The following is a 15,784-nucleotide window of genomic DNA, read 5'->3' on the forward strand; positions in this document are numbered from 1 at the left end:
ATTGTTAATTTACATAATCCAAAGGGTGCATATTATATAAGTGTGAAAGAAAAATCCAAAAAGTATAATTTGATTCATATTAAATGTGTTAATGGAGCATAATAGAGAAACATAGCTAAATTATAAAAATGAAGCAATTACACAAATAAAAAATATCTGTCAGTATGTGAATGTATGCATACATCCTATTAAAAGTTTGTTTCAACCATATATAATAGAATTGTATTTATAGCAACTTTGTTTCATTTAACTTCATGGTTAATACAGTTTCCAAAAGTAATTTATATGTAGTAATTTATACTAAAACTGCAAAGTTATTCAAGTATAGAATTGTCTTGACTGTGAAATATTGCTGTAGTTTTTCAACTATTGCTAACAAAGTTAATATCAAAGCAGATAAACTTTTTTCATTTACAAGAAATGAGATTATTCAGCATGTGTGTGTGTGTGTGTGTGTGTGTGTGTGTATACATACACACACAAACATACATATATATATGCATACATAGATACATACGTACACACACACACTCTGTCTGTTTGTCTGTCTGTCTGTCTGTCTGAAACAGGAAAGGCAATGTAGGTGATTGAATAGAAATGGGTTTCAATTAGTGACCTACTGAAGGAAAGTTTTTTGTAGAAGGGCTTATCCATCCTTTGGTGTCAGCCAGACATGAGATTGGGAAACATTCAATATTTATCAAATTCCTAGTTTCATATTGAATGCAGTTAAGTGTAATGTTCAATGAAGGATCTTTCTTTAAAATTTGAGATAAGAGTAGCATATGCTTTTTGGGTATTAATATTTGCAAAACAGGCATAACTTGGTTCTTTAGAAATCATAATTCGGTCCCAGCACTATGCAGAAATGAAATTTTTGTATTGTTTTTTATTGGGGAAAAAAAGCATTGTAATGAGCTTATCGAAAAGGTATACTTTGGTAAACTTACTGAAGAATAGTCTCTTTGCCCTTTTTTGAATTATTTTTATCAGCTTTGATTTTACTGGATTCTGCATTATGAATATCCAGCACAACACTGATGTCTTCAACATAACAGAGGTGTATTCAACCTCCATTCAATACATGGGATTGATGGAATATCAGACATTAATTACAGTATGATTGTAATGATATTTAACCATTTCAAAGTCTTCAGATATTCTTGTAAAGTCCAGCATTTAAAAGATTAAGACCTGATCTATAAATAACATAGACATGGAATTTATTCTGGGAAGATTGGCACTATGGAATATGTGTAGTCATGATTCCTTTCCTGATATTGTGCTCTTCCTCAAATATATCTACAAATATTGAAAACATACATGGAAATATATAATTGCAAAGCTTCCATTTTCATTCTGCATAATTCATTAAAATTCAATCAAGGATGCTCTGCTTGAATATATTTTCTGAAGTCAACAGAACAAATACAAGGAAACTTTCTAAACAAAGCTTTTTATTAAAAAACAATGAAAAAACTGGATCCAAAAGTTTGAGTGCGGGAGAAAGAACAGATAATAGGCAGATTCTTTTATGAGAATACACAGAAAAATTTTCTTGTTTGATATCAATGTTAAGGTTTATAATTAAATTCCAAGTTTCAACACTGAAACAAAGAAATTAAAAACTCAGTCTCTGCTGTAGTCAAGGAAGTAATTTATCTTAATTAAAATCACTCTGTTCATAACACTGCCACTATAAAATTTTAAAGAGCATACAAGGTTTTGTTACTCAAGTAATTTTAATTGAATAAGAAAGTTAACATGTTAATGAACCTTAATTTAATTTGCAAATTATCTATTTTAAGTAATGTCATTAATAATGTCATAATAGGAATGGGAAAAGAATGTATTTTATTAACATTTACTAATAAGAAACAAAAAGCAATCATGTAAATATAATGAGCACATTACTACGTGTGATAATATTAAAAAGGGAAACTACTCATAATGTCTTCCTTACCGGTAGAGCCAATAGACCATGTGATATTCAGGTTAAAGTTATTTGATGCATTAATTGATATGTCCAAATTTTTGTTTGACTAAAAATAAAACATAAACATTACATTATAAAGAGCTTATAGTTCATAAGTAATAAAACATAGATATTAACCCTAAACACCCTGGATTTGATTCAGGAAATGCAAGGCACCCTTCCCATTCCTATAGCTATCAACAGAAAGGATCTCTAGGTAAAGAGAACTATTAAATACAGCTACTAGTAGAGAACTAAAATTTTCCAAAATCCAAAAGATTAGTAGAAAAAAAGGAGAAATTTTTTTTAAAAAAAATTGGATTAAAGGTAATATTTTAATCAATGTTTAGCATTATGCAGTCATTTTGTTATTTTGTAAGATGAATTATATACTTAATTTGCTTCAGATATGCTTTATGTATACCTTTGAAGAAGTATAGCTTATGTTTGAATTTTTTTTAGAAGTGTTTAATACTGCATCTCCTTAAACTTCAAGAAATGATGTCCAATAATTACAACAGATTTTTGCTTCCTCAACAGGAGGTAGTATTAAAGTATTGTTAAGTAAATGAGTTTAATTTCAAAAATAATAAAGTAGAATACTCCTTAATCTTACAAAAGTCTAAGAAATAAAGACTCAGCCACCAATATCAAGTCTACAAAAGGTTTTTTTTTAAATCTAAAATTTAACAATATTACAGATTTATATGGAGTTCTTTTTTCATAACCTACATCATTTATCCTTATATGTTTATATGACTGCTTCCAGAGCAGGACCATTATACCTCACAGAAGCAGTTTGATTAGTTAATACTAACCATATGCTCCATAGACCAAATTAGTGACACTGAATAATGAAGAAATGGAATGAGGGATAACAAACTAGCTTATTATTTAGAATTGTAAGAACAAGAGTATTAATATGAGAAGAACAGCCATTATTTTCCTCAGCTTCAGTAATAAGCTTTGCAAAGCTAACAGTTACATCACCAGTTCCTGGTTGTCTTGAAGTTACCTATCACATTTCTATTTGGTTCCATTCTGTTTTTCTAAGAGATTTGTTTAGAGCTACATATAAAACTAAAATAGAAAATTATAACACAGGTTCTCATTTATATCAACTTACCTGTTCAGGATTTGCAATGAAGTTTATGGCGGTGTGATGACGATCATCTTCTTGTAACAGACTGAAGGTAAACTGGTAGTCAATCAGTAAACTATCTGTGAACAAAATATTAAAATGAACAGATAAGTTCATGTTGAATTCAGAAGGTTTCAGATTCATGAAAACTTCAATATCGTTTAGAATGTATACATTTCAGCTAGAGAAATAGTAAGCTTTATCTACAAATTTTGTCATTCTTTAGTGCATTTCTGCTTTCTTGTGCTTAACCCACAAGAATTAAGAAAAATAACATACAATATTAAAATGCAATGTATACATATTTATTTATATTTCACATTTTTGAACCACCCATCTTGCTCAACAAGTATGTTGCCCATCACATATTTTCATTACTTTATTATCTGTCAATAATTTTAATTAGTCATTTCAAATATTAAATCAAATAAATAATAGAGGACAGAAATGATTTCCTTTCCTCTCTATAGCCTACCATTCTATGGAAGATTTATCCAATTCCAATGAAACTTCTTAGGCCATTTAGGAGATGCTTGTTGACGCAGTTTGTTTGAAACAGTGATTAATTCTTATACATTTCAGGGTATTCAAAATAGGACCTTGAAGTTATCAGCACAAGATTTTTACAGTGAGAAACCATTTAACTATTTATGATACTAGGCTTAGCAGTGAGAAATATTTGAAGAGGAAAGGAAAGTATTTTTAGATCCTAACACAGCATCAACTTCTTAAAGATACACTGTACTTGGTGGGCATGATAATGTAATTCATGCATTTGATATAAGACATTTCTAGGCAGTAAAACATAGATGCTCACTTGTGTTCCAAATCACTTTTCCCCCTATATTGTTGTAGTATTTATTCCTACTATACTATCACTCTTTCCAGGTTTTTTTGTCTTATGATAGCAATAATTCTTAACAATTGTTTTGGCTTTCGGCTATATATCCATCCTTACTATTATTTTTTCTATTTTTGAAAAACACTGTAGGATCATCTATCATCATTTCAAGACTTTCAAGACTTTAACAATCTAGTCTATTCACCAATATAGGAAAGTAGTAGTGGAGCTCTTGTCTCAAAATCAGGAGGCTATGAATTTGATTCTAGGTAAAGGCAGATGTTTCTCTTTCTGGGCATAATAAGAATATATCTGCTGAATATAACTCCGCATTGGCAACAAGAAGGGCACGCAGCCAGTAATCACACAGCTCCATTCAGTTGCCCAGACTTCACCTCACAAGGGATTATGGGGTCATTAAAAGATGATGATGAATATAGGAAAGTAGGGGTACAGGAAAAACTCTGCATCTTTCAAGACCATTTTTATGCAGGACAATGCTTCATTGCATCCATCAAAGTACTCCATTATGTAGCTAGCCAGTAAAGATGAAATAATAAGGACATGGCTCCCTCCCTCACCTGACCTACACTGTATTGAGAACTTGTGAGTCCTTCTTAAATGGAAGATTTACAATGAAGGAAAACAGTACAACTCTCTGAATAGTGTCTGTGAAGCTGTGGTTATTTGCTGCACAAAAAGTTGACTGTCAACAGATCAAGAAACTGACAGACTCTGTGAATGTTATGGCTGTTACTGAAAAGAAGGGTGGCTTTTTTGTGAAATGTTTATTTGTACATTTTTGGTTGTTTGTTTAACAGATGCAAATCAGTTAAACAAACAGAGGCATTTAAAAGATGTAATAGATCTTATTGAACAATGAGGAAAAAAACTGTAAATCTGTTATATGATTTCATCCCTTTACACTGTCCTTTTGCATTCTTCAGACCATTCCAGTTAGGGAATGAGCTTTGCTACCTTCTTAGATTTTTAGTCAAACCTTTTCTATTTTCTTTTGCAATTTTAAAATAATTTTCTAAAGATCTTATTTTAATATTTTTCATATGGAATCATTTAAATTTCAAACATTTAAACATTTTAATTATTCCTTATGTGTTTGAACAGCAAGTTTTACATTGCAGCTGTGGTGCTAAATTGAAAATTGCCATAGCATATTTCACTCATTGTTGTATACTGTTCTCCCTCTGGTCCGCTTCCAGTGGAAACTTTATTGTATTCTGATTGGTTAAGACTCCTGACAGCCGAGTATAAAAGGGCTGTCAGAAAGGTTATCAGTGGCTGTGGTCATTAGCCAAGCAGCCTTCTTGTTATCTCTGTTAGCTGATTAAATGGTTAGCTTTTAAAATACAAGCCTCACTTCCAGTCTGTGTGCGCCGCTGTTCAAGGTACTGAACACTCATGTTATAGGAGTTTCTCCTTCTCCCTACAGTCCCATACATGCCCATTGGATCTGCTCCAGGGGAATCTAGGCCTCCGGACCTTTGGGATGTGCATGGGATTTACAGAGGAGAAGATTTTATTTTATCCACCACTTATGTAAATTATGTTGGTTGAGAACACAATTATATGCAACTAGACAGCGGAATAGCCTTTGGCAGGGTTATTAACTTCATTGCAAAACCCAGTCTATATTATTTTTATAATAAATAAGAGATTTTAAAAGATAGGATAAGTAACTTACAAATATTACTAATAAATACCAGCAACTGAATAGGACTATGCAAGTCTAGTTAACTGGACTTGACTTCACAAGCTGTGTATCATACTGTTTTTTTTAATTTTTGACAGGTTTTATTTTTGAAAACTGTCCAAAGTTGGAATAGTCATAGAGTAATAATGTGGCTGCTCTAGAAGGTTAGATTTGCTTTCAATTTGTTTCTGAGCATTAAGAGGCTGCAGCAAAGCATTTTAAAGGCTATGTGTTAAGGCATATTTTATAAGTATTTTGACTAGAGCAATGTGGTTATTCCCTACAGTATACAATCACAAAACTCCCATTAACCTTCCACAGAATCTTGTGTGCTCATCAGAAAAGGAATTGCTCCTTAAAAACTCAGCAAAGATATTGAAATTAAACAATTGCTTAGACAGTTACATTTTTGTTTAAATAGGTTTTGATATCTAACGTACAAAACTGACTATATTATGTGTGCAACATTTAAAAGAAGTAATTATTCAGTTCTTTGATGCCTCCAATAATAATATTTTTTATAAACAAAAGAGCTTGAGACTAGTCTTGATCTATAATTTTTAAAGACTGCAAAATGTAATATAATGTATTTCAAGTGTGAAATAATGTGTTTGTTTATACAAAGTGCAAAGGAAAAAAAAAACACATGGGGATAGTTGTCATGCCGGCATTTTTTGGCAAACACTATGACGTTGGATTTTGTATTTATTCAAATACCAGACCATTCTGTTCTGTATTTAACTATACAACTCGCTATCTTTCTAAACCCTATAGGAGAGCAAGAGATCTGTCTACTTGGATACTAATGAATAACATGGGGATATGACCATCTTAATTTTATCTGATTCAATTATTGAAGTAATTATTAGGGCAGGTGCCATCCATTAGTTCTGGTATTCAGTTTCCAATTCAGTATTTTTTAAAAAAATTATCATTATATAATTTTCAAGGTAATTTTTTTTCTTTCCATTGTTTTTATTTCACAACTGTTTTATCACAGATATAAGATCAAATAATTCTTATATTAGTATACCATCAAGGATACTCAAGGGAAATAACTATGAAAGTCATAATTCAAATATGTGGATTCTTCCCAATTGCTTCCATTGATTAAGAATTAATTTATTAAATGTATAGTAATTAACTGTTACAGCAATTGACATTAAAAATAAAATTAGAAGACAATAGTCCGTAATTCAACACTGGCCTTGCATCTGATGCTATTTCCAGGTGATTTAAAAAAATCTTTTTCTGCAGCAGTACAAACAGTGGTAGGATTCAACCTGTTTGCACCTACTCAGTAGAACTGTTTATTAACTTTCTATGCAGTTCTTGGTTTCCAGAAAGTCCAATTGCCTTTTGTATTGCTTTGGAGTGGCTAAGGCACATGATTGCTCACTGATAGTAAGATTTAAAAAAAGGAGATAGGCATGTACTAATTTTATTGTGATTCTGAAAAGCTTGGGAGGCTTGAACCTGGTTCCCCTATATAATTAGTTAATTTGTCTCTTTAGCTCGGCATTTTGTATCCCAAATATGCCCACCCACTTTCTGGAGAGCTTAAATGACCTCTCTGCTAAAGGGGCTTCACTTTTTGAGCAAGAGTTGGCCGCTGATAGTTATCATTGCATTTTAACTATTTTAATTTCTCAAGGTGCTCTGGCACCCTCCTGATTTGTAACTCCAGCTTGCAGGTATTACTGATGAAAAAGAAAGCATTCAGATAGGTTTAGGTTTCCATGATGGCTGTGACTGTCATTGAACGTCAGTGTGTATTCCCCCATTTCTAATCTAATGATTGGTATTTAGGGTAGCTTTTTGCAAGCAAAGAAGCTTTTTGTATTTTTGTACAGGTAATCCTTGACTTACAACAGTTCATTTAGTGACCATTCAAAGTTACAGTGGCACTGAAAAAAGTGACTTATGACAGTATTTCACACTAATGACTGTTGCAACATCCCTACGGTCACAAGAGGCTGGCTGAGATGAATCACCCCTCAACGTGAGTGATGTTGAGTTGGCCATGCCCACAGAGTCACATGATCATCCAGCCACACCTATCCAGCTGGTCATTAGGGCAGAGATCTGGTTGTTAAGTTATATGAATCCCACCACTAAGTGCAAACAAACCTACAATACTTGATACACTTTCATTAAAATAAAAGTATTTTTTTTCCTTTCTCTAATATATTTCTCTGGAAAGGGCAAGTATTAAACTTCAGTGTTATTAGGTTATCTTAAGAAACTAGAATAACAGTTTTTTAATTTAAAGATCACTAATATTTTACTATCAGAATCCAAAACAATATATACAGTATAATAGTCCTTCCCAAGCAGATACAATCCAAATAACTGGATTAAAAAAAATTAAGCTACAATTTTTATTTGTAGAAACCCTTGTAAACATTCTTTAATGTAATTTGATTCCAAACAGGGGCCTTTCCAGAATATTATTCAAAAAATGGATTATGTTTGAAAGTATAGATATTTGCTGCATATACGCTCAAAATATAGTAATGATGCAAGGAAGTGGAAAAAATCTGGATGAAAAGTCTAATTTATATTTTTAGTATGTGAAAAATGATAGCTAAAAAAAGAAATAATGACTAGGATAAAGATAGCAAATGGCTTTTGCTAAGTCAGCTTCCTCCTAGATATTTGACAAGTAGTGGGACATACAGAGATATCCTTTACGTGTTTGTTTCTATTATTTCTAGTTTATGGTGTATTTTTCTCTTGGAATATACAAATACTGTATTTTGACACTTATCCTGAAAGAAGCGGTAACTTTCAGACTGCTTCATTCCTTTGCATAATGGTCCCTGCCACTGCTATTACTCTTCATCTTTATTCCCACTAAAGAGATTGCTGTGGAACATCTATCATAAGAAAGGCAAGCTATATATTATACCCCTTTTCTGAAAACTTAAAAGACCAAATACAAAACAAATCTAAAAACATTCACACATGATTAAGGTTTTAATATCCATGAAAAGGTTTTTAAAACTGGAAATGCTGTACCTTTTCAGTACGACAATACTCAGTTATGTGCCATTATAGTTATTTCACAATCCTACGTTTTACATTTACAAACAGGATGTATTTTCCAATAACATTAAACCATCTGCTGAAAACTATTGTTTCTTCTACAGTATGTATAATATTCTAATCTGGGAAGCAATTTGTTCCACTAACTATTCTTAGATATTAGGAAGAGTTTTTTCTAGACAGCTTTTATTCTTAAATTACCAAACATTGAGAGTACAATGACAGTTTGTGGTGATCATTACTACTACATTTAACAGTAATAAAAATAGCCTCAATCTGCAAAGTCAATTAGTGTCAAACATAATTGCTGGAACTCATTACTCTAAGTCAAGCATGACAGCTTTACAATTATAGGAGGTACTTAGTTTAAACAAATGGGATCCCAGAAGGAAATTTGCTATGGAAAGGCAATAGCAGATAATCAGATTGCTAGGCCATGCCTCTCAGTTCACCTGGACTGTATGTATTGCTTGTCTTGCATTAAGAACCTAGTGTTGTTTTAGTTCTTGAACTGAAATTCCAATGTCATTTATTAAAACTAATTTCTTCTAACTTATTCTAGTATTGCTCCCATTTATATTTTAAAACAATGCTCATAAGATATTGAGTTTTAACTATTGAACTATTGTAAGACTGCCATCTAGTGCTCAAGGACCTTTTTTTTTAGTAAAAGGTAAAAGTTAATTTCAAAATTGAACTTATAAAAATGTATTTTATTATTGTGACATTGATTATGTGCAGGTTCAGATTTGAAAGGAGAAGGATACAGTTATTCTATTACAAGCCTAGTGTATAATATGCTTGTCGTGGAATATTTAATGAAATACTGTTCAAAATAGGTGCAGAAAAATATGTTTTGTTAGTCAATGGGAACAACACCAGTAACAATAAAAATACAATTAAAAATACATTAATAGTTACAACAAAGAAAAATAACACAAAAGTTGTCTAAACATTTGAGTTCTTCACAATTCTTGAAGGTACTAGTACAAAAAGAAGTCAGGTAATAGAAAAGCTCAAACCCTAGACCAGGTGTTTTTCGTTTAAGTGATTTTCTTGAAAGTCTGTCTTAAAATGAAAACTGCAGATGAATGAATAGCAAATTATGTGGAGCACTCAAACATAAAGAATAATAGCTGACCACCTGTACTCCTATCCCTACCTGGAATTCTGAAAATTTAAAAGACATTCACTAGTTTCAAATTTATCTTCTTCCTTGAGCAAAACATACAAATCTTTCGAACAGAAATAAAGAAATATAGCATCATGGGTTTTTTGCTGATACAAGGACTCATTCTTCTTTACTTCTGTGTTCTGCTAAGTCAGCATGAATGGTGGAAAACTTTTAATTCAATATCCTCTTTTTATATAAATTCGTTCCACACAAATACAAAATATTAAATCAACAATACAGTGACTCACTTTTAGAACAAGCTTATTTTAAATTCAGTCAAATACAGCTTATGTACTATTGTCACATGTAGATGGATCAAAATTGTCATATGTAGATGGATCAAAATTGTCAAGATAGAGCATCTAAAGTCTCTTCCTATAGTAGAGCATCTCTCTTCTTATAGTATTTGCCCTATCCCTTTCCAGCCTTTTACATACTTGCATATGGATTATTAATGCTATACCAGTACGATAATAATCAAAGCATAGATTCAGAAGAAATACAGATTTGTTATTATTGCAGGACATAGATACCAGAGTCTACTAAAATGAAGCTGTGCACCCCAAAATATCAATTAACCCCCTAGGCCAAATTCTCACTGCTACCATTACTTCGATCTACAAATATCCCCCTTCCCATCAAATGATGATCGCATCAAAGCTGAGCAATTATCCTAACTTGTGGGGGAGCAATGGGAGACAGAACATAGTAGTTCAGATTTTCCAAGGCTGACAACCAAGGCAGAAAGAAACTCTCATGAATAGTGCATGTAAAATGAATATAAAGTGCATAGTGCATATAGAGTGTACATCAGATTGCACTTTTCATCAGGAATAATTTTAAAAATTAAAATTGCCAATAATTTATCAAGAATTGTATAAACAACATCTGGGCATTCAAGGAAACAAAGAAATATATAGAGAATTATAACAGACATTGCTCGAAAATCACCAGCCAGTCATTTGACAGCATGTCTCCAAGTTACAGAAAAAACGTCACAGAAAAAAAACGGTCTTTTTACAGAAAAAAATGTTTTACCTGTATTTTTTATAGAAGCTATGATTATCTTACTCTTTTGTAAACAAATCAAAAAGGATTTTGTTTTGATTATTGACTATATGTGAGCTGTAAAACACAAACTCCAACACACATATGCATCCAACAAACCAATAACAATAAATCAAGGGGACAAATTTCAAACATTGTTAATAATCCTAAAACCAGCACATCTGACTGTGATGCTCAAGAGAAATTTGTAACTGTAATCAATTGTACATTATAATATAATTTTCTGAAAATGATTATCAATAAAATCTTTTAGTTGAAGTGTAGTTTATTAAAACAATAAAGGTGGCATCAATACCAACCAATTGGCATTCATCATTTCAAAATCATCTGTTTCTGTGATTAATATACAAAAGCATAGATTCTAAAACCAGATGTATTTCGACTGATAATATATGAAAAGCTAATCCATAAATTGGATGCTTCCATCTAGAATTCATCAACATCCATCATATAAAACAAATAGAAAAAAATACAGTGGGATAAAATATTGCATCTGCAGCTTGTGCGTCTTACAAAATTGTGTCCATTCTATATGCATGAACATGTGCCAAATAACTTTATGACTCACTGAATTCATGTTGACTTAAAACAAAATGGATTTAACATACAAAATCATCCTGTAAGCATAAAACTCAAAGGATGCTGAACCAAAATTTTGCTTTTCAGCAACATTTTTAAACTGGGCTTGCTTTCCTTTTTTCCAGAGAACTACTAAATTGAATTTGATATACACTTTATTTCCATTACTTATATTCAAAATGACGTTGTAACAATTATAGTGAAAATATGCTAAATAATTTGTAATACATAATTTGTTTCGAAATTTATTTTTTAAGACACTTACTCTAGTCATCTGTGATAAAGCTGATCATGTTATTACATTGCCAAAGAAAATTTAATTTCCAGTTTACAATTTTCAAGCTATTGATCAATTTATGTGTCCCCTAAGAATAAACTAATTTCATTATAGTTAATGCTACATTAGATTTTAGCAGCAAAGCTAGAATGAAGTCAATATACATGTTCTGCATTTTATAGCCTCCTGGCTCATGACAGTGCTCCTACTATTTGTGAAATCTTTTCTTCCTAAATGTAACCTACTCACAAGTATCTTGAAAACTCCAGCTGACACAATTTAGAGTTTAAAAACCACTCATATAGATCTTCAGAAATGTAGTAATATTGAAGTAACAATCCATTTACATTATTTATGAAAATTAAATTATATTTTAATTAATTATCTAAATTGAAGACTATTTGAAGTTGTATTTAAGTATTATTATCTATACATGCTTAGTTTGCACAGATTTTGTTTTCTTTTGTAAAAATTAAGCAGCGCTAAATATGCAGATGATGAGAATTTTCTAAAGGTGGTCCCCGTGATTTTCTTTACTGTAAAATAACTAATCATATTAAAATTTGATGTTCCATCTATTCTACCACTGAAATCTTTTATCTAATCTTTCTAGCTGATATTAAGAACAGTATTAGTTCTTCACTGAGAAGGAAAATCATTCAGGATTTTGCAGCTTCAATTTCCAGACTTATAAACCAAATCCAGGTATCAATATTAATCAAATTCCTTCATTCATTCCCCAATTCAGTGATGGTGTTCTACTGGTTTGGCCCAGTTCAGGTAAACCAGTAGTAAAAAATTGTTACCATTTGGCTGAACCGGTAGTAAAAAAAACAGCTACCGGTTTGGCCAAACCTGTGATGACCCGGGGCATGGCATAAAAATAACAAAATCACTAAAGTAGATAAATTCCCTTTAATGCCTCCAACTTGGCCCCCAATGTCCAGTTATCCTTGGCTGGAAATCAAACTCTTCCAAAAACAGTCTACAAAGGGAAGAAATGCAGTTTGAACCCAAAGTAAATATAATAAAAAAACCAACACAAACCATGCTGAAGTAATTAATACCAGAATAAATTGCAACTTCCAAAAGATAACTTCCACAGTTGGGAGGACACCAAAACCCAGATAAGCCTCGACAAAGATAATGCACGCTTTGTTTTCAGTAACTTTGCCATGCGTAGTTTGCCCTTTTAAACAGTCTTCCCAGCTGCAGCACATGAAGTGGATCAAGGCCCTTTCCTCAGAATGCCCAGCCAGACTGTGCCCTTCCCCATTTCTTCCACAGTCACTGGATCCACACTCACACTCCCTGTCAGCTACTCAATCTCCACCTCAGAATCGGACTCCAACAAGAGCATGACAGAACCAGTATTTCTTTTTTTTTTTTTCCTTCTGATGATCATCTGTTCCAATGATCAGCTGTACTGGAATCCCCCTCACTATCTTATTGCTTCACCCAGAAGGTTTCCTGAGGCCCAGGAGGCAAAAAGAGGCACCTGGGTGCTGCAAAAAAAAAAAAAAGAAAGAAGAAGCCACACTGACCCAGTCACATGGCCATGCCCACAAAACCGGTAGTAAAAATATTTGCATTCAACCTGTGCTCCCATCCAAAATACTTTGTTCTATGAAATCAAACTTGTTAAAGCACTTAAGAAAAAAATACAATAAATGTATCCAAAATATTTCTGTTTCAGCCAAACCCAACAGCTTCTGTCTTTCCATTCCCACCTATATTTGTAAGTTGAATAGTTAGAAAGCTGGACAAAATAAAACAAATTCTATGTGTTTGCTTTCTTGATGTTTTACATGTTCAGTCATATGGGAAATCTTGAGGGCAATTTTCCATCTCATATAATATACACCATGATAGAATGGCTAGAGCGTTGTACCTCCATACATTTTGAAATGCTAGATTCCAATATGAAGCCATTATCAAAGGTTTAAAAGCTTTTTGGATTTCCAAGTGCCTAAATGGCACTTTGAAAATTATTAAATGTGTAAGTATTTATTACAAATATATATAAGTTGATGGTTCATCAATTGTCTAAACATATTTCCATAAGTCACAATTGCTTACAATTTTTGTAATATTATAAAATTCAAAGTTGAATGAAAAAAAAACGTATTTTGTAAAAATAAGTTTTGAATTGCCAAGTAGACAGGACAGAAGAAACAGATGGAAAGGATACCAAAATTCCAACACCCTCTGCTACATAACCAAGAGCCATCATAAAGTTATAATTGCTTTATATGATTATAAATTTCTGTTGTCAAAGTCAATACTACTGGCAAAGATGTATCTCTGGCATAACATATTCTGATAGCTTTTTCAGAGAATATGAATAGTGGAATGCATACAGAAACAAGCCATGTATAAATGGAGAGAAACTGTTCAATGAAAAACACAATTTGCTTTCATGAAAATGTATGTAGAACTATAATTTTAAAAGTTTCACGAAAGCTCTTTATCTTATAAATCTTGATACATACATTTAATGTTATATATGTAGCAATCTTCATATAAAAATTAGTGCCAGAAAATGCATTCATCTTTCACTTACTATAGAAATTTTCAATTCTTTGTTTCTACTCTTTTAATAGATGATAGTATGTATCTGTAACTTCAGTTCAAGGTCCACTTTTCTTTCTCTTTCTTTCTATCTATCTATCTATCTATCTATCTATCTATCTATCTATCTATCTATCTATCTATCAATGGAATATTGATCCATTGGTTCACAGAACAGAAATGGGTCAGCTTGTTACCTGACCCCCACATTGTGGGAATGAAAGACAGATTGCCCAAAGTGACCCAACTGGCTTTCATGACTAGAATGCATAATCTCCCATTTTCTATTTAGGTACCCAAGTTGTCTCTGTCTCTCTGTGTGTTTCTGTCTCTTTCTGTTTTACTATTATATTGGATGAAATCATTTCATTCAAATATAAATGACAAAATGGGATCCGGAAAATAAGTTTAAGCACCACTAACAAAAAGTATTGAAACAACAAATATGCTGCATACATTGAAAACAATCCTCACATGTTCAACAACTGAGCACTGATTGTATATAATACACTAATGTGGTAAATTTATAACAACTGAAATATACATTAATGCAATAGCTATCAACCTGTATTTTATCTACTTACCCACCTATGAACCTATATAAAACCCTTTCTTTACAAAACTTATTCTTAAGGATTAGCTATCTTATAAAATGTAAACTCCTACATCTCCTACAAACTCCTACAAATTCCAAACAAAAATTAGGATCCTCTTTTTACTATGGCCAAAATATAAAGTGAAATGAAGTAACAAATTCAACATATATGGTAACTTGTCTTTGTTGCTGCAACCAGATAATTTGTGCCGCTTTCCATGGGTCTTTCCCTTACTTGAATTTTTAAGATAAGATTTTTAATATCTGGATGATGAAGCATCAACACAGAATGCAAATGAATTTGGAAAAAATAATAAATTTATTCATAGTGTAGATTTACAATTAATGTAAGTAGTACAAGATGATATAAAACTAAGCCCACAAATTTCTAAATTACTAATAGAAGACAAATGGCTTCAGCTATTTAAAAGTGAAGGGTACCTAGGTGTGGTAAAAATTTTCTCAAAGAAGATTTATGAAGCAGGACTATTAGGGAATTACAATAAGATTTTTCTTTAAGTTGTTCAGTGCCCACAAGTGTCATATCTTCTTCACTGTTTACATTTGGCTGTATTTATTTTTCCGAGCTCAAAAAAAGAGTTGATAACAAGAAAGTCTACAGATATGTTTTGTTGTTACCACTAAATCTCATAAACATTTTTGAAATAGTCTATACATGTTTTGTTATAATTTATTTAAATCCGGATACTATAATTCATTACATGTTCTTTTTTAATTATTTGACTCTTGTATTGAATCTTGAATGTAATTAAAATGATTGGCATATCATATTATAATTGTCTA

The 15,784-nt window shown here is 31.8% G+C and overlaps 1 protein-coding gene across 4 annotated transcripts in view; it reads right to left on the minus strand.

Annotated features, from left to right (window-relative positions):
• ATRNL1 (attractin like 1) overlaps positions 1-15,784 on the minus strand; it is a 497,977-nt gene that overhangs the window by 333,857 nt on the left and 148,336 nt on the right. For all 4 annotated transcript variants that reach the window (XM_026704834.2, XM_087932664.1, XM_087932666.1 and 1 more), the window contains exons 22-23: positions 3,102-3,196; positions 1,964-2,042 (exon numbers count right to left, since the gene is read on the minus strand). In XM_026704834.2, coding sequence (XP_026560619.2) covers positions 1,964-2,042; positions 3,102-3,196 — 174 coding nt within the window. The remainder of the gene's footprint in view (positions 1-1,963; positions 2,043-3,101; positions 3,197-15,784) is intronic.

The sequence above is a fragment of the Pseudonaja textilis genome, chromosome 4 (assembly GCF_049901715.1).
Source record: "Pseudonaja textilis isolate UNSWEBS1 chromosome 4, rPseTex1.2, whole genome shotgun sequence".
In the NCBI taxonomy this organism is placed as follows: domain Eukaryota; kingdom Metazoa; phylum Chordata; class Lepidosauria; order Squamata; family Elapidae; genus Pseudonaja; species Pseudonaja textilis.